The sequence below is a fragment of the Folsomia candida genome, unplaced genomic scaffold (assembly GCF_002217175.1).
Source record: "Folsomia candida strain VU population unplaced genomic scaffold, ASM221717v1 Fcan01_Sc002, whole genome shotgun sequence".
Classification (NCBI taxonomy): domain Eukaryota; kingdom Metazoa; phylum Arthropoda; class Collembola; order Entomobryomorpha; family Isotomidae; genus Folsomia; species Folsomia candida.
This window is the reverse complement of record NW_019091194.1, coordinates 11,517,191-11,537,684: the sequence shown is the minus strand read 5'-3', so window position 1 is coordinate 11,537,684 and position 20,494 is coordinate 11,517,191. Positions and strand designations below refer to the sequence as shown.

The window sequence follows — 20,494 nt, the reverse complement described above, 5'->3', positions numbered from 1 at the left end:
CACTCAAAAATATTTCGTTGTATTTATTAACCAAAATTCGAACGTTTACAATTTTTCTGCTGGACCTCATCCTCAAATCTCTCACCCTTCAGCCATATACCGGGCTTCACTAGGTTTAATGCTAGCAGCAGGGAAGTAATATACATTACGATTTTTAAATAAATTTTCACAAATATTTTTTAGTGTGCAGATTTAGGCTATTTTGGCTATATTTATGACGATTTTCAAAAAATTCCTGCGGCCAAACGGGGCGTGTAATCACCTGGCGACTTTCTTGGGGTGAGAGCCCAACATAGGTAGCGTCGTTTGAGATAGCTACGAACTCATGAATGAGGTCGCGCACTGCGCCACGAGGGCGCAAAGTTGGCGCAGAATGCAAAATTTCGATGTTTGGAGGCCGATAACTTTTCTCTGGAGCGTCGTACATTGGTGTAACTTATATGAATTTGGGTGAGCTTTCAAAGATCTATCGAATGCAATAGTTTTCAAAGCCACACCCCTTCAAATGGAGATAACTCCTCCCCCAGGGGGTGTGGTCGCACTACAGTCATATAATCTGTGTCATCCGTCCCCAAACTACCTCATACGCATAAATAGCTCAAAAAAAGTCATAAAATAATTTCTGATATTTCCTACCATAAGGCGGCCCCATTGTGCAACCGCTAAAACATGGACACTTCGCATTTTTTCCCTTCACAATATTTATCAGTTTCTTTCGCCTTTAAGTATTTTTATGCCTAGTAGTATTTTCGCCAATTTTCATGGAAATTAGTCCAGGCACAGAGGAGCACGTGAAAATCAGGTAGGCACTAAAACGAGGAGAGTTTTTAGCAAATCGGTTACATTAGGCAATAAAATCATGAGGATATTTGTGATATTTTAATCGATATTTGATGCAAGTTAACTCTTTCATTAAACAAAAATGCTATTTGCACATGTCTTATCGATATCGGTCGGAGTGTATTTTGCTAGATCACGTTTACAAAGGTCGACTTGAGTACATAGTCCCAATGTAGATTTAGATGTTTATACATACATATGAATGCCATTATTATTTATTTATAGTATAAGATATGTATAGGCACATGAAATAATCCTGAATTCGGTTAGCAATTGAGGTGGTTCCACAGTTAAATGTACCTCACATTCATAAATAAATACACAGAGCAAAATTATTACTATTGGGCTTGGTAATTTCACTTCAATCGGCTCACTTTTTCCTGTAGTTCGGGGCTTGCAAGTCTTGATGCCTTTGCATTGTAATGTTTACTGTATGTGTTTGGTTATAGGCAGACTAATCATCCATATTCTATGTATGCATAAGCACCTTACTAGTTGCAACACTATGTACTATACATACTTCTACCAAACGTCATCGCATTTATCGATCGACAATGGCAAGTCAAATTTAGCTCTCATGAAGACAGTGCGTTGAATGATCGGTCGGCACTGATTATACTCACAACCAAACCGTTCATTGCACAGCATTTTGCATGAATCGACGTTCAGAAATAAATTCAAGCATTGTTCTCTTTTTTTACACAAACGTCTCGTTGCCGGGGCGACGAGGTTAATGATGTCGAATTGACAGTTGATATTTATTGTGAATTGATTCAGATAAAGAAACACACATTTCCAAAGAATTCAATGTAAGATGTATTATTTAGAAATATATCAGTATTCGTTATGTAGTAGCATTGGATACCAGTGTCATCAGTTTTAAGCTAATAGCACCGAAGACTTATTTCAGAAGCGAAAAACTGGCAATATTAGATATTTAAATAACAACAATAGTCTAGCCATAACATAATTAACCATTGTTACAGGGCCTGCTGCTTGTTAGCTAAATAAATGGTACATAGAAAAATACCTGCGTCTAATTTAATGCTGAATGGAGACATCGGTCTAGCTTGTACATGTCTATCATAATCATAAATGTAACATGCCGTGCAATTATAACGAAAATTTTGCAGTAACTTTTTCTAGAATCATTTTTGCGATGGCAAGACTTGATGTTGCTCCGGGTGAAGGAGCATTGCGGACCTAAGACCAAAAATTGGCGTACAAAACTAATAAAAATATACATGACATCAAAAATAAACAGCTTTATCCTTACGTGGAGTACTCGGTCACTTAGCTCGCCTTTTCCTGAATCGAATACGAAGTCCTCCACCAAATTTCCGGCTTCATCCATGGCCTGTGCTCTCACTCCAGCAGGTCCTCTGTAGGTTTGCATGCAAAGAAAAAATGTTCATAGAGTAATAACTGCACATCTATACTTTGAACTATAAAAATGATACAAGACCTCAAAATTTGTTTCAAACAACGCAATTTAATATTGGCCCAATTGTCATGATGAAGAATAATGATAAGCTGCAAGATTATTTGACACTGTATCACTCTATAAGGGACCCTAACGTTTCTAAACGTCAAGCAATCGTGGATAAGGTGATATAAGGTAATTTTTTCCATTTCATAATAACGTACTTTTTTAAAGGATTTTACTGTGAAATGCATATTCTTGTATGGTTTGTTGGTGCTATGTCATGGTGTATTGTATTTTTGCAAGACTAATTGCGGTACTCTGCACTTACGCCTACATTGTTCCTTTCTAAACTCAAACTGAAGGTTGTCAATCAGCTCAGGATCCGTCAGTGTGGTGTAACAAAGTAAATAAAATGAACCTGACGCTTCATGTCACTGCAAATTCGCCTGACTGTGCCATTCACTACAAGAAATTAAATCAAACAAAATTTATTTTGTGCCATCAAACCGGGCAAGCTTAGCTCGTTCTAATAAAACCCCCTTTGACGTGTCCTTGGTCATATGGTGATCCTGCATAAAGTACGGAAAGGATGCTACGTTTATGAGGGTACGCTCCTTTACACTATATAATTTTATTTTATTAAGTATTTAACTACAAAGTACATACACAGCATGGAGAAGCACCGCACAAACCACCAAAGTTTGTCGCCTTGCTCGCAAGGTTTCATTTGCACAGTTTCCTCGTTTCTCGTTTAATTTGACGACCCAGACCGTATGTTGTTATTTTACTTTTGCTTCCCCGTCTTGTTTGCTCTGTTCATCGACGAGGAACATTGTAATGGAAATCAACATCACTATCCAACCATCGTAATTTTGATCATGGACATCTACGGCCCTCATCACGAAATTGTTCTAGATTCCAGACCACTCCCAAAACTCTCTAGATGCACAACCAAAGGAAACTTGGATCAGTCTTGAAACTAGTTAAATGATACTGTCGCGTGTGCTCGTATAAATAGGACACGCCGCCGCATTTTCCGACTGCTGACTGGCAACAACGCAGCAGCTACATACATATTCGAAGCACAATTATTGTTCTTTCAAACACGAGGACACAATTACCAACTCAGGGACTACTTTCACCCCAGGAACGCAGTGAATGGAAAATATGAACGTATTCTGAAACTATGCGTGTGTTGCACTGGTATAAAAAATTGATCTAATTCATGCCAACTTATTTAATAAATTCATACATTTTTACAAAGTTTTTTTTAACCAGAAACAAACTTGTAAATTTTAAAATGCTAGATTATTGGAGATGAATGTATGTATTTATGAATCGTGATGTAAATTCCGCTGTATATTCGTTCTGGTAAAATAATTGTAATTATTTGCCACATTGAAGGAAAGTATCAGAAGCAGAGTATTATCCTTACTCTGTGTCAGACTTGATACTTTCTTGTCCTTGCAGTTTTACGATAGAATAATCATCAACAAATATGAACTTCCGCCGTGTAATATTTGTATTATGTAATATGTAGAAAGATTAAAAAATAATAGATTCTTACCAATAAACGGTCAAAATAATTATAGCAAATAACATCGTCGTGGCCATGATATAACACCCATGTAAGTATTCACTCGATTTTTGTTTCAATTTTTCTTAAACACACGCTGTCAGGAAGTTCAACCAGTGAACGTATTAACGGAAATATGTCATGTGTTCATGTGGAATTTTCGATCTCTGACCCAGTAAATATGTACTATCCCAGTTTCAGAAAAAGATTACCGAATGACTTTACTGTAATGTCATCTATCTCTGAATTGCACCCTGGAAATATATCTATATCTAAGCTTGAAGTCGAGGATAAGCCAACTGCCAATTGCAAGGAAAGTGTACAAGATCCAAAAGTTTAGCAGTAATAAAAGCGTGGCAAGACAACACTGACTACGTGCACGACCTTCGTTGTCGTCGTCCAACGTAATGGAAGACACATTAAAATAAGGACATTTGTACAGTGAAAAGTAAAATGCTGTGAGCGTATCCCACCACCACTGACGGCCATACTGTTAAAATGACAGCACAATGCACGCACATTTGCCATCGCGTAGAAAATGACCATCCAACTGCTTTTACTTTTACTTCTTTCTTACAAAAGCCATTGCCATATTGTCGTTTAATTTACTGCCACCATACCATCACCACTCCAGGTTGGAATAATAGTGGTATTGTTTTTCTTTCCCCTGCGCCACTCGAAAAGAAAACTTTGGGCAGTAGCGTTAATGGCTCTGTTACACAAACTTTCCAAGTAGGTGGTAGTTCCGTTTTTATGTGTCGTGGTGGTGTGGTGCAAGGCAGGTTCGTTGGTTGGTATGTAAGGAAAAGCATAACCGACCACAAATTTGCAACACCAACACTAACCAAATTAGAATCAAAGAGAAACACGTTAGCATTATTAGTTCCAAAGCGCATTTCTATGCAAGTTATCAACTAAGTATTCACGAGTGAGTGGTATCACTTATGTATTCACTTGTAACAGAAAGTCGCTTAACTTGCAATGCGACATTAATTCCGCGATATGTGCTTGATGCCTATTAGTGCACGATGTCTTTATTACAGACTGTCCAAAGCTAATAGCTGTCCAGCATACTATACGATGGATAAGGATACAATATAGCTTGGCAATCATAAAACTACTGCCAATTAACTACTTGATAATGTTGTTCGAACATAACTCGTGCTATAAATGATAATCATTTAAACTGAATTCCTTTATTTTCCTTCCTCTAAATTAGTCATATACTGTGTTCAAGTAATTGTAGCACGATTTAACCATAAAATTTTTTAGTAATGCTTCCAACTTACAACCAGAGAAAAAAAGCTACACAACACGAGAATGATACGTAGATACGAGTCAATAATTTAGAGCTGAACCTGCAGCAATAATAATACTAGTTTCCAGTTTCAACTCAGTGCTTTAAATCTACCTTTACATCAAGTCATTCGTCCAACAAACGCACACAATAAACCAGTAACTACATAGATAATCCTTTAATCATGGAAATTTACTCGTTTCTTTCATTCCTTTGCAAACTTCGTTATAATCATAATCACCTCGAGACTCGAGCCTAACCAACAACTGTCCATGTTTTAACGCGATGGATTATAAGTGACCAGGATTTTGATCAGAATATTAATGTTCATTAAGAAAAACTGACTCCCACCTAATGCTCAGAGGAAGCAGTTCAGCATTGTAAATTGAAATATGTCAAAACCAGACTGACTGATTGCCTTGGGTTGTATTTTTTACGTTGTTCACAGCCGGCTGGTTTTCAACTCTTGTTATTACAAACTCAATTCCTAAACCCTATACCAACAGAATATCCATCTACATACACCATTTGGCAGTCACCCGTGCCACATTAGTATTCAGTTTGTGGTACCGTCAACCATCATTTAAAGTGAGACGATCTGTTTGATTAAAATATCCACCGTTTTTTTAATTGATCATTTTTTCCGGAAGGAAATACCCCTGAACATTTGAACATGGGTTCTCCAACAGTCAAACAAGGAGCAGATTGTCAATACCTGACAGACAATAACTGCATGCATACCAGAAAGTGCAAGGATGAGGGATACGGTGTGCGGACGGACATATGGTGGTTACACTTCTTCTCCTTCGTTATTAGGAGCGAGTATCCGTACATATGCGGTGTCTGCATAAAACAACATAATTTTGTGGGGTGGCAGAACCATTAGAATTTACGTCGTCCTGTATTAAACCACCACCTTTCTTTCTCAAAGAGCAGTTGTCGTACGCTAATGGAAGGAGCTCGAGTCTGAGGAAATAAAAGCCGGTTGGACTGAATGGGAGCAGAGCGGAGTGTGTGAAGACTTGGAGCGAGACGAAAGCGCCGTCTTTTCTTCTTTCTCCACAGCTTGCTTTCTTTATTCTTTCAAAATATTGATTAAGTCAGCTCTCTGCTCGCCGCTTGTTGGTTCCGCCACCACCACCGCCGCACCAACTTCACACAATAACCAACATGAGGAAGGCATAAAAACGGCAAAAACACTCAACTTCACAACTAGTTTCAACACAACACACGTAATCTCCAAACTAATGAAATATTTCGTTACACTACTTTTTATCGGGAAATGGTGCTTTCATATGTCTTGCCAACTTGTGCATTAACGAGTTGTCTTATTTCTTGGCAATAGGAACACACAGGACCGATACCGTTTTGAGCAATTTAAATTTAAACTATGAACAGATGAACTGGGAAGGACGTTGGACCAAATAATATCTTTTTTATTTATTCACCCAGAAAATTATAAAGATAAAATTGCAATTAAGGCTAAAAAAATGTGACTATCAAGTATGTACGTTTAGTCTATTTTCTTGGTTACTGCACATCGAGACTAATTGATAGTGCTGTTATTTTGAAGTTCATTTCACAGGGTTTTCCCCATTTAAGAAAGCACTAGTCATTCCGTGAAATTTCTGTATGGACCTAATTTCATGCTATTGCTGTATTTTTAAGATTTAGAAATTGCAAAAAAGGACCATTGTTTTGTACTCACCTATTTGTACGATATTTTAAAAATAATCGTGGATGTATAAACTCTAATCAGCATTACAGCGACATACACAAAGTAACGAATTTGTTCTATGCTTTAAATGGCATAGCCCTTATTTGCATAATGTTAACAAGCTCAATCAACTCGTCGTCAGATTCGGGTTTACTGTTTCTACAATTCTAGGAAACTTTCAAATCCCAAGACAAGTTGATATAATGGATTGAAGCCGTATTGATTGTTGGCAAATAAAGTTTAATTAGCAAAGTGCACCCTCAAGGGCAATGTTAGTAATGATCAAACAATTTATAAGAAAAGTATTTGCAAAAACAAACAACTTGAATACACGACTACTAAAAGCTGGCAAAACACAGATAACTAATACTCACGATAAAATAAATCAAATCAGTGACGGATTTAACTCGCAAGAAAAGAAACCATTACCGTATTCACAGCTTAATTCACCGCTTATGAATACAAACTTCGCAATAATTACGAGTGAAAGTAATACAACAGTAATAATAATTCTGATATTTGTATCGATATAATTTGTACAGAACTACTAAACGAAAATAATTAGTTTTTAAGGGAAGATCTTCGCATAATTCGAGCTTGGTCGTAGCAATCCAAAATAATATTCGTGGGGCAAAGTAGCAGAGGAAGAAATCGATTTCATCTAATCTACAGAGTGATGTTAACCCATAAACTCTCGACATTTGCAATTCAAACTGCTTCTCAACGATGAGTCAATCTTTCCAAGAACCAATATTGGCCAAGAACAGAGGGATATACAGAGCTCGCTTAGGTACTTCAATTAGATAGAACCATGCGGAATATTTAACCCCGGATCATAAGGACATGAAATGTCATTTAGGACATTTGTGGGGTGGAACCATGTGGATTGGTAATGGCTGACCACTGGCTATTAAATAATGAGTACCACCGCATCAAATGTGGTATCCTTACAAGAGTAAAACTCCATTCCTATCTACCGACATGTTCAATATATATTTGTTTGCTGAGTTTTCCACATGAGGTTTTTTGATACATTTTTTTTTTTACTTTCCAGCCATATGAACGCGTTGGAAAAAATAAAACTTCAATTCGCAAGCGAGGTTCGTTGGATAATTTGATTTTGGACAATCCATGTTAATAACTAAAAAGCGAAATGTTTATGAAATTAAAATGTCTCACAATTCAACCTTTCGAACTTACCTTGTTATATCTTGTGGACTAATGTCGGGAATATATTCTTGGAGAGCTCCAAGCTGAAGATTGGGCATAGCAGAGCGAAGCATTTCCCCTAATCCGAAGCCAATGTATTTCAGTGCAAGCTTTTGAAATCCTGGATACCGAATGGCATCCCAGACATCTCTGACATCAACATCTCTCCAACGGTATCCTTCCCTCTTCCTTAAAATATAAGTATGATTTTAAATCAACTTGAAAAAAATAATAAAATTATATAAAAATCAAATTAAAAATGAAAATAATTTAAGTAATTAGTTAAAGTAAACGAACAAGGCGAGCACAGCATTGGGTCCCAGCCAGACACTACCATCCATCCGTGGAGTAAAGTGGACTCCTAATATACATACACCACAAAAGCGATTAGGTACGTTCCCCAGGATATGTATTTATCATCCAAAACAACTAGAAAAATTTGCCCAAGGATGGAAATTGCAAATATCAATTAATCTTTTCAGTCACAAATACTCGAAAGAGTTTATATGGGTCATGGATGCTAAGACCTCTACATCCATGGCTAAGACTAAAGATCTAAATATGTATGAATGTATCTAGTTTTTTTATTGTAGACTTTCCGACTAAAGACAAGAATCAAGCGTAGACCGCTTTGTAAGCTTTTACACAGTTAAACATCTTCTCGAGCCTAAATATAAATCATAAAACTCGTTATGAAAATATTTAACATCATTACCAACAAACTGTGCATATTCTCCAAGACGGTTCTCATAAGTATACTTTGAGTTTTTTTGCGTGGGGGGGAAAACTAACTTTGTTCTTAAAAATCGAAAATTGTCAATTTCCACCTTGAGTAAATTTCCTATCCTTGAACGAAAAAAAAGCGGACCTACCAAGAAACGGGAACCTGGGATCTGGAACCTGTGAGTGTGGAAACGAAAGAAAATGAAATTACTGCGAGCGAATAACCTGCAATTTCCACTTTCTCCCCGGACAACAGAACACCATCACACCAACCTTTCTCTCTCTCTCTCTCTCTCACTCTCTCCTAACGGCAATCGAAAACGACCTCAGTTCTACTTTACTTACTCGGTTAGGCTGATATATTTATAACTGTTTCTACTCCTTGTCCTTTCTCTCGCCCTCGCTCGCGCTCCCCAGCTTAGCGAATCTGAAACTCAGTGAATGAAGAAACTCTTCCATGTAGCTGCAGCTCGTAAGGCGACTTTTACTTTGGTGCGATGCAAGACATCCTCCACCTCGAAACTAATCTAATGGTCTAAAGGTGCCCTGATCCAACTTTGTTATATCTGTGACCTTACTTTCTATATTGTGAATCTACTACTACAACCATTCACGAGCCAAGATTTCTTGGATTCCTTTGCCTCCTTCGTGCGTGGTGATATTTAGCAGTCCTTGTACACATCTAGGGCCTCTTAGTCCTCGTGGTAGAAGGCTTCGCAGCATATTTATTCGTGTGGTATGTGGATATATGTTGTATTTCTATATTTCCACCGAGTATCTCATTTCACTCTTCTCCTCAGTTGGAGAAGCAGTTGAATCAAGATATGTGTTCATATAACGCGATGCCATTGTTTGGTGCTGGGAGGAGGGCAATCTATTCCTTAGGGAAAACCTGAGACACAATAAAGCCTTCTTCAGATTCATGGGACGTAATTAGTCTTGGAGAAACGGATTAGTCCGTAAAGAATTGCACTTTTCACAAGATATCCAGTCCTAGTTTCTCAATAATACACCCGACATCCATTTATCTGCAATATGGTCAAAGTTCTTTCTGGGTGTGTTGGTTGGTTACGAATGGAGAGATCTGTCCTCGATGTCATTGTGGTGGCTTGCTCGCTGTATGTACAGAGAGAGAGCTTCTACTACGTCTGATATATGCGACTGATAGGCTGACAAGTACTTGCGTAATTTATCCTTCAGCAACATTTCTTCCTCTATTACCAACAATGCAATGTTTGTGTCGTGGGGGAATCTGAATTGATCAATTTACTTTGGTAGCTGTTCAGTGGTGGTGTGTCGTTAAGCCAAAAGTATCCTTGCCAGCTACCGGATTATTTGTTTCGAGGGGTGATTTGAATAATTAATTGCTAATTATTCTTACAGCATGTATCTTTAATGTGTCTATGAGATAAGATGCAGGAAGATTTTTTTGGAAGTGGTCATTAAGACAATCCCTCTCAACCCATGCTCACAAACCTGCATATATGCCTTGTATTGTAAGATATGCAATGTTAATTTCCTCCATTTCACCAGACATTTTGATCATTCCAAGGATTCTTAACCAACGCCAGCAGAATTTTGGGGCTATTGTTTTTGTATATGCAGTTGCCGTGAAAATAATCGAAAGCCCAGAGCCAACTTCCCTGATATCTGCAGCTTTTGCGTCATACATTTTCGTTATCTGCGTTAATGTGAAACCTACCAGAAAATCTGGTCCCATAAATCTTTCCACCTGGTTTTATCGGTGTCAATGATAAATACATGGAAAGGATCTACACTGTCTTCTTTGCCTGCTAGATTTTATATGAATGTAGGTGCGATTGAAGTCACATAAAAATAATAATATAGCTGGCAATGATAAATAATAAAAACTGAAAAGAATATTGTGGTCCTTTTCTAATTTAAAATACTAGGAAAATCTCAAAATTTTGCAAAACCTACAATGACAGCTTGTTAGATACTTTGGCTTTTAAGACTCAATAATATGTCCAAAATCGGTTCAGTTGTCATATTTAGACGGACATCACGAGTCCATAAACTTTGATTTAGACTAAATATGGATTGCAAATTTACTTACCGGATATATATTTCCTCGGATCATGTGTGCCTTGTCTTTGTTTAAGAGGAGATATTCACCTGTATTTCAGATAGATTTCATATTATATAAGTAATGCACGAGGTATGTAAATTACTAATATACTCAAATTAAAATGCTCATTAAACTTGGGTTGGTACAAAGATTTACATTTGTAATAAAATTTGGGAATAATCTCACTAACCATACATCAGAATTACCTAAATTGGTACATAATTTTGTGATATCTGTGTATTTTATGGAAAGTGTATAGTATAATTATTTAACATATTATTATTACCTCTGAAAGGAATTATTCGTGGGTTGCGACTACCACCAGACATTTCCGAGAGGCGGTCGGATTGAAGTCCTCCACACGTGAGTACATACTTTGCCCGGATGCTCTGAAACCATAATTATCGTGCAGCCATACAATTTGGAATGCGAAAGTAGTTAAGACGGAATTAAGAGAAGAGTTTGAAATTTCACAGACTACTACGTTCGTCGAAAGAGAGGAGGGAAAGAAAGTAGATCAAGCATTTCACCAAGTTGAATAGGCAACGAGGCGGCGGTTGAAGGAATTAACATATTTTATATCATCGATTCTCTTTCCTCTCTCTCTCTCTCTCTTGATTAAAAAGCATCAATTCTGTCCAATGAAACCCTATTTCTATTCAATGTTGACAAGAACGGATTTAGGCTCCAGTATCTATTTCGCTCCTCTGCCTGTCTCTCTCTCTTTCATGGAAAGAGAAAGCTTACTCCTATCTCCAGCAGCATCCATTCCGCTCGAGATGAAATGCTAGTCTTCACTCCGTCCACACTCATTGCAGACTCGACATTGACTGAGTTTCACCCAGCCATCCAAAGTATTCACATAACGCGGCTAAACAAAACTGGCATCTAGCTTTAAGCCTATCCTCCAATTTGCATAAGTTCATACGTGCATCTGTCTGTCTGTATGAATGTATGCATAATACAAATCCAAATAAATATATATTTCGTGCAGTAACAATTCCTACTCATTCATCCCAGATTATGACTATTTCTACAGAATTGGAATCTTTGTAGACAGTCTGCCAATGCAGTCGCACAATGTGAGATGTGAGACTTTTGGACTTTTCTAACACTCGTGCGACCCTCTCAGAATTTTACATGCCGGATGAAATTTCAAACTGACAAGGCTTTCGTTGGAGTATGGCTTTTATGCCGGCTTGGAATAAATTTCACAATTGCTGAATTCTATTCCCATTCCGGTCAAAACTTTTACATCTTTCGTAGCAATTTGTCTCCAAAGTCCACAATTTATGGATGGAGATTCATTAGTTGAACAGGGCCGTAGTAAGGAAGGACAGGTTTTTTGAAGCTCGCTTGCACCGCATTTCCTCAGCATTTTTGCAAATTGCGAGTTTATACAATGGGTTTTAAATTGTGGTTCCACATTGTTTGTTGTGTGTGTAACAAGAGGGTATACACTTGAGAAGAAAGGAACACGGATCCATTGCTCATTAGTGGTTTTGATTCAACTACAAAAAGTAATTAGGATTTCGGTAATGATCATATTACCTACTGCTGCCTCAACATGCTACCACCCCGCAAAGTTCCTTCTCCTTACTTTCATCCTCTTCTTCTTCTTCCAACAACTAATAATAAACTCGTGTACGGACCAGCTAAAGATAAACTTACTGCCTGTTTGCTGCTCAACTCACGACGAAACTAAATAATGGACCCAGCAGAACACAATGGCACAGCAAAATTCGTTCTGTACCACGGACCACAACTACATGCTACATGGAAACCTGGCTGCGATGACGATGATGATGCTCTCTTTGAAGAGAAACTTTGAAGGAACTACGCTCACGAGAAGGCAGCTATTGAACAGCGAGTGAGTGAGAGAGAAAGTCAGCAGCACTTTCTTTATTAGCCTGTCTGTCAGTTCTTCGGATCGCATTACCATAGAGCACACATTACAGAAAATAGCTTGGCTTCCGTCCGCTTTCTCATCCTTCTTCCCTCCCTCCATCCAACCAGACGGAGCAGTAATGCCATGTGTGGGCTATACTCATTCGTCTTCAATGAATGTCCATGCACTCCGTACTTTATGTACATGTGTATGATTACGAGGAGCTTCCTTGGCTAAATCATTCAGAAAAACAGGCTCCAATAACGAACTGTACGAAACCTTGGTATTATCGTTATTATTATTATTATTGGTAGTAGTATTATTGAGGATGTAATTGTGTAAACTGCTAAAATGACAATTCTTAATTTACTTTGTATAGAAAAATATATTCCATTCGTTATTTAGTTTGGAAGTCAGTACAGGAAAATTACACTTAAATTTCTGTCATTGTGTGCCGTTATTGACAAGTACAATACGTTATATATAACCAGTGCCATTTCGTCGTATTATATTTTAGTTATGAATAGGCATATAAATAAGACGACTATGAAATATAATTGCACGTAATTTCGTAGGTTACAGAAGAATTGTGTTAAGTCCCTCATTCCAATTGCACAAATGTTATGCTTAAGCAAAGTAGTTGTCAGGACGTACTCAAACTCAAAATAATTCGAAATATTCGTACAATTTTCAAAATAAAGCAGCTCTGGAATAAAACTATAGTCGCGAATTGATTAAAAAATGAAGCAAGTATGAAGGTGTGTCTGCACTGTGTACATTCAGAGGCCTTCAATATTTAATCCTTAGATAAAAATCAGATCTACACCATTAGACACATACGCATACATTTTGAATATTCGTGAAAGTAAGAGTCAGTCGTTTTATGTAATGGCCAATTTGCTACTCGAGACTTTGAACAATATTTTGTCATCAGAGTCAAAATAAATGATCCCCTTAGGAAAAATTCTGCAAGGAGTAATCTTTTTTCAAGTTTTTGGCCCATTTGGCAATATCACGTATTCCATGAGTTCAGATGGCAATGTGAGGATGACAGGAAAAAAGAGATATCAAACGAACGAAAACAAACTCCAACTTTCTAATCTCACCAGTTGTCATCGAATAGCGCTCCAGCGTCATTTGCCCATTTATATGTTATGATGATTGTCGAATCTGTTGAATCATACATGTTTGTGTGCATACGAGGATTTCACCATTTGTGATTTTATTCTGTTAAACGGAGATTGCTTTTGTTCTGCATTATTATGAACATTCGAAATCTTGTTAGAACATGGCATGTTTTGGAATAATACAAACGTACATTTGCAGGATATGAATGATTTCGTGTGCTCAAAAAGTCACGTGCATATAGGCACTACATATATATTGCGATTGTAGCATCTAATTTATATATGTGCAAATGTATGCAGTTAGAAAATCTCCTGCTGAATTTCTATCTGTGCTTTACTATTTATTAAGTTATGAAACTATTATTGCTTGATTGAACTACTCATCCTCAGTTAAAAAGTATGACAATTCTGACTTATAAATTTTTACTTGTACCGTCAGTTGTTAATAAGTTTTTATATACACATAAAATTCGAAGAATTTGACTTACTTTTCCCTTATTGTTAAACACTAATACAGGATAGTCGTTTCCTGACTGCTTGCTATTTGGAACATTAGCCCTTTGGTTGCCTGAAAAAGATACAAACCCAGTTAGACATTTTCTATCTTAAGTTTCTCGATTCAATTCATGCTACTTGAAGAACTCGGAGTCGTATAAAGTTGACATGACGAGTTGACGATTTTGTACAAAAAGCGGTCCTTTAATTACAATGTTTTAGAAAAGGGATAGTTCATTTTAATTAGCGTTTGGGGAATTACAAGAGGATAGATTTTTAGACTTGTAAAAACTCGATAAACTCCCCTTTTCGTCCACGTCCACACCCGGAAAACAAAATAAACTATACCCAGATGGTATCCCACCTTGTTTGTCATTTTTATTATCTAAATAATGTTTGACGCTTTTGTGAGGTATTTTCGATGGTATGAAGAGATACCCATTTCTATTTCTCAATGGACCATCACGCTTCACCCTTGAAGACAAGAGTGAAATTATTTTCTCAACTTACTTGAAGATTGGGAACTTATTTGGAATTTAGTTACGGGGAAGTTTGTATGGATTTTCCCTCCTGATTCAATAAAATCGTTGGCGTAGGATCTCTAAAATTAACAAAAGCAAAGAATATTTTTTGCTACATTAGTTTAGGCTTAACGATTATATTTTTGAAATTATTCGCAACCCATTCCGAAAAATTACTTTCGATTAGAAACTCGAGTTTTAGCATGTTTATTGTGGCAGGTATTCGACAAAACTGTATTGAAACCAGGTTTAAGAAATGCAAAATCAACATGCTTGGTTTTATTTGAGATTGAAATCGAAATTTGAAATACCGTCACTTGTGTGTAGTCAACGATGCCAGTTTCCGGCGACCATATTCCCATCAGTCCCTACAAAGATAATAAAATAAATATAAAAATATTATGCCGGTTGTTTCTCTTGGCAGAAGGGAAGATTTTATCTGTAGCTTTCCCATTTCGTGAGTTCATGCCTCTCTCTCTCTCTGTATCTTCGACGAAGCCAACTACATTTATTTGTCCGCATGTGTTCCAATCTAACAAATAATAATAAAGCAAGAGGCATAGGATAGGAAAGTTCAGGAAGTAAAAAGCAAGGATGGATCTCATTTCATACTACTTCTACTATTACAATGAGGACGATTTGTGCCCAGTCTTCTTTATTCCACACACAGTTTACGATTACGAATGTCGTTTCGGGATTGCATTTCAACTATTTGGAACTAGCGTGTACAAAAGTCTGAGCAGAGTGGTGATGGGTATTAACAGCTCGTAGATCTTATGCTTAGTTAGGGTTGGCAGTGGGTGTTTATGGACATTTACATTACGTAGCCCAACTATGAGAAAGATTGTGAACTTCATCCATTCCTCGTCTCGTTTATCTGTGTGGATCGAATTGTGTAACCATTTATCCGTCCATATGGGCCATCCGTTCGCCAGGCGTATGTAGTTCGTTCGTTATTTTGGATGTGATTGTGGATCGAAGTTTTGTCGAATTGAACGACAGCAACAGCAACGGGCAAAAACAGCAGCAGCAGAGTTTCCTTTCACTACGAGTGGGAATTGTTATCGCCTCTCTCGCCCGCTTTCCCCATCTCCTCACTTTGTTACACAGTACACACATGGATACGAGATACGTACGTACGATGAAGTCGGGGAATGAATCTTGTCGGACTGGTTGGTTGGTAAGTAAAATGGGAAGACGCATTATTTTTCACTACGTTTTTGCCGAGGTAATTTCAAGAAAGATAAAAATTTATAGTCGTGCGCTTTACTTATAAAGATATAAATATTATGTGGGAATCTGCTCCATAAGTTACCTAAAACTAATACTAACTGGTTTGCTTTACAATAATGGTTGGAATCTTTGGCTTGGTTACTTTCTCCTCCCGTATAAAACCATGATTATACACGCTGCTTGCTCTGCTTCAAGCGAGAGATAGGACGACCAAAAGTACCCACGATGCAGAAGTAGAAAAGACAGCAACAAAATGGGACTCTTCATCTCATCCTGTGTGTGTATGTATAGAACAGGAGGAGCAGTTAGCGATGGAAACACACGTTGCTTTTTGCAGCTGTACCGTAGTGCAGCATTTATACCAGCTTTTGCTTCATCCGTAGTAGCAGCAGTAACTACCTATAAACCGGTGAACGGAGATGGTCCCTTCTTCTTCTTGCTGGTTCGTAGTAAGTAATAATGGGAAAAAATAAAGTGGGTCGGAAATGGGAAAGAAGATGGAGAACCTCGGATCTTCTGTCTCGCCGATGGATCCTTTCCCAATGAACCGAATCTAAGACGAGGCTTCTTAAGGCCTGCAGAGACGGACAAAGCGAGAAGAAGTAAGAGTAAATTCATGTATTTCTGTTGGGCGTAACCAGTAAATTACTTGCACTCATGTAACGAAAGACTGATTTCTCCATATTCTTCCCTTCTATTGATCAGCTCCACTGTACGCACGATATACTTATATACAACGTATGTATGTACATATACAGGTAGGTATATAGGTATATGTACCTATGTACAAGGGACCCATGTGGATATGCGGGCATCCTTTTATCTCTATGCATCTACATATATTGAATACCATCCCTTTGTTAGATTGAAATGTGGGAAGACAACTATAAAATATATGCAATGGCTGAAAATATGGTAGCTTTCACATGATAAAATTTGATTGCTCGGTAATGACGAAGTGATACAAAAAATATAATTTAGAAACTTAATGAAATTAAGGTTGTGATGTGACTTGCAATCGATGTAGTTATAATATTGGTAGATTCGAAATTACGAGGCTACATTTTCGCGTGCAGCCACTTTTACAATTAATGTCACCGTGGTGGTCGTTCTCTTCAATCCGCTGGAAAGGAGAAGATATCCACAAAAGCGTCCAGCTTCAATGCCTCCTCCGCAAAGTCTAGATAATGGTGATAGTCGGCTCGACAATGAAAAATCTTGGTCAATTATAGCAAACATAAGGAAATTGATCTAGATTTCTGGGAACGACACCGACCGCACAGCCACACCATTTTTCCAACATTGTTTCCCACTACCACTTGAGTTGGCATGAAAAGGCAAACGTGTAGCTACATACGTACGTATATCAGTATTGTCCAGGAGAAGGCAGGCGGCCATTCATCGCGTGTCGTAAGTTGGTGTCAATGATAGGACTGAAAAGAATCGCCACCATCTTTCCTGTGGTTTTACTGAGGAATGCATGCTGGACCGGCTGGACGTATGTAGCATGGTTGTGGCTAAGCTCGTATAAGAGGATTGGCTGCTGCTGCTATAAAATACTTGATGATGGCGGTGGTTCGTGGGCACTTGACTCAACTCAAAGACTAGACTTCAACTTTCTTTAGAAAGTTTGGTACACATGTAACGAGCCCCCACTCAGTTTTGTGAGATCCGTGGCACGTCTCTGGTTTGGTTTCAGTCGGTGGTTCCGGATTTAGAATGAGATATGGGGAAATCGGCCAGGTTATGTGGGAAGAAAGCAAGTTAGCAAAGGCGGAAGGCAGAAAAGGAGGAAAGAAAGTGGAGATCGGACCAACCTGACAGTAGGGTTCGTAGTCCTTGATTTGTTGTCCGTCGATTAGTTTGAGTCCTGGCACATTGTTTTTCAAGCCTCGATCGTACAAATTTTGCAATCGAGGGATTTCGTCCGGTTTGACGGCCACTATATTATAGAAATATTCGAATGATACAATCCAACACAGCTATATACATTTATACATATATTTACAATTTAAAGAAAACACTCAGTCATTTCAAAACTAGTCAAAACTAATCAAAACAGTTTCACATGTTACAATTTATTATTTTATATTTTATAATTTTATCAATGGCTTGGGGCGTGCAAAGAAAAGTGTGAGCACGAGGCAAATGCGAACTCCGATCATACGACGACCTTTCTGTTTTGTGTTTTGATGAACTAAATACTTTCAATTTTCTTCGTCTCATATTTTCCAATACTTTCCCAATTTCTAGCACAACAACAACAACCCTCGGTCATTCACATTCTCGTTTTCTCCTCTCGTGATCTCTCTCTCTCTACTCTCGTTTTCGTCAAAATTGTACAAAACCACACCCACCGGAAAAATGAAGATATGTTTTCAAAATGACATCCATGTCTCCCGTTAATTCTTCAATTAATTAGTATTATGTTGCAGAGGAGCCATCCAGTTCATCCAGATGTTTCAGAGCCTCCCCCATTGCAGTCGGACTCTGAGGAGGAGGAATACGAGGACATGTCCACCCAAAAATTGAAGAAGGTGGTTGAGGAGGGTGGACTCACTCAAACCTCCACGGCACTAATTTTGGGAATTTTTATGCAAAAAGTTGACGACAGAGATGAAAAGTTGAAAAATGGTACGTTGTTCAGCATGTAATTTGCTATTAAAATAATAAATTAAATTGTATTCGCAGTTGTCAAAGCTGGGTCATCTACCACTACTACTACGGTGGCTACAACATCCCGGTTAAAAGCGATACGGGAGGCAGTCCAAGGAAGGATTTCATTTGTGGGGAATGATGAAGACTTGGTGAAGGATCCTCAGTTCAAACTGGCTATGGAATCACTCGTCAAGAACCCGATCACTGCAGTTTTCAACGGTGTCACCCTCACCGCTTTATGGGACCAGAAACGATCCAGGTTTGGATATCGTGACTCCACTCCCAGGCATGAGCACCCCAATGGGGTAAACTTTTTTAAGTGTCGACTGGATTTTTGTTGGATTGATGAGAAGTGTCCCACATGGAACCATTGTCCCACTCACTGCCCAACAAGCGTGTATTTTGTTCGTGATATTAAGGCTAACACCACCACCATTGCAATCATCATTCCAAAGATTCTAAAAACCGGTGGGTACAAGGATGAAGAGCTGCAAATATACTCCAAATCAAAAACCGGATTGTCCAACTCAAAGTCCCTCTACTATTACATGGACTCCCACAAAGATTCCAAAACTAACCCCCACGAAGCTGTTCTTAAATCATTCAATTCCTTCATTTACTCGACAGAAGACTTGTTGGCAGGAGAGGGAAATCAGCATAACATGGTATGCATGAAAATTGTTAAATAATCGTATTTAATCATGTTCTGTTATTCATTTAGGTCGCAATGAGCGTAATGACAATGTTATACAACTCGGTTTGTGATGTGAAAGACAGGGTCAAGTTTATAAATGAGGAGATTCACTTCCGAAATTGTGATGGATTTCAGAAGGACTTCTTTGTGAAGTTGAGACAAATTTTTGAAGTGAACGATTTCATCTTCAAAATCACGGGCGAGAAGAAGTCCACCACCGTTCTACCGAAGTCTCTTCATCCAGCAGTCTCCTACGGCCACCTGCCCAGCTCGTACCTCGCAAGGGACACCACAACGGGTGAAATCTACTCCGGGGTTAAATGGGGGATGAAGGTGCACACAAAAGGTGCAGGATCCAATGGTCATACCACAGCTAAAAAGACGGCATTATCCGATTTTGACAAGAGTCAGATCAACAGGGTTTATCAATTTGCTCACCCCAAAGCTGATCTCATCAAGGACAAGAAGAGTTACACTCGGTTGTCAAAGGGGGAGAAAAAAATCCACCTTGAAATGAAGGAGAAAGCTCAGCGCGTCGAAACTCTTGGCCATATATCATCACTACTCGCACAGATGCTTGGTTTGAAGATCAACAGCCACGACATAATTTTTATGGCTCAAAAGTTTTCCCACTTTGATGACTCCTTTTCAAAATCTATATTCGATGATGTGTTTGGTTATCTGTATGGTGAGGTTGTGGAAGTGGAGATTCCAATGGTGGTTAAAGATGGGGATGGGAATCTCATTTTTCAGTTTGTTAAGTAGGTTGTTGTTTCTTTTTTTACTAATAATTGATTGTACGGTGCTGCTATATGGAGTGAATTAAAAAGGTCTTACTTACCCTTCCCTCAATAACAAACACGAAATCATTTCGACTATTTTGCGTAAAATTTGGAATTTTAGTTTTATACACTTACACAAATACGGCAACAATTAGATCAAACGATTTGCACACCACGTACGAAAATTTTGTTTTTTAATTAACAATTTCGAACTAGAAA

General features: G+C 38.1%; 2 protein-coding genes and 1 long non-coding RNA gene across 5 annotated transcripts in view; 2 read left to right on the top strand and 1 right to left on the bottom strand.

Annotated features, from left to right (window-relative positions):
• Positions 1-1,579: 1,579 nt before the first annotated feature.
• Positions 1,580-20,494, bottom strand: part of LOC110842667 (L-2-hydroxyglutarate dehydrogenase, mitochondrial) — a 36,680-nt gene continuing 17,765 nt past the window's right edge. For all 3 annotated transcript variants that reach the window (XM_022088449.2, XM_022088450.2, XM_035848658.1), the window contains 11 exons: positions 17,959-18,083; positions 15,220-15,276; positions 14,898-14,988; positions 14,381-14,460; positions 11,164-11,266; positions 10,866-10,924; positions 8,938-8,965; positions 8,363-8,426; positions 8,057-8,254; positions 2,117-2,222; positions 1,580-2,043 (listed from right to left, as the gene is read on the bottom strand). In XM_022088449.2, the coding sequence (XP_021944141.1) occupies positions 1,954-2,043; positions 2,117-2,222; positions 8,057-8,254; positions 8,363-8,426; positions 8,938-8,965; positions 10,866-10,924; positions 11,164-11,266; positions 14,381-14,460; positions 14,898-14,988; positions 15,220-15,276; positions 17,959-18,083 (1,001 nt within the window). In that variant the 3' untranslated portion in view covers positions 1,580-1,953. The remainder of the gene's footprint in view (positions 2,044-2,116; positions 2,223-8,056; positions 8,255-8,362; positions 8,427-8,937; positions 8,966-10,865; positions 10,925-11,163; positions 11,267-14,380; positions 14,461-14,897; positions 14,989-15,219; positions 15,277-17,958; positions 18,084-20,494) is intronic.
• On the top strand, positions 2,214-3,071 carry LOC118434649. The gene is made up of 3 exons (XR_004834170.1): positions 2,214-2,458; positions 2,570-2,872; positions 2,937-3,071. It is a non-coding gene; the product is annotated as an uncharacterized LOC118434649 (long non-coding RNA).
• On the top strand, positions 18,556-20,305 carry LOC118434648. Its single transcript, XM_035848655.1, has 3 exons — positions 18,556-18,775; positions 18,833-19,464; positions 19,521-20,305. Exons 1-3 carry the CDS (start codon positions 18,568-18,570, stop codon positions 20,256-20,258), a joined length of 1,578 nt encoding a protein of 525 aa, XP_035704548.1. The 5' UTR covers positions 18,556-18,567; the 3' UTR covers positions 20,259-20,305.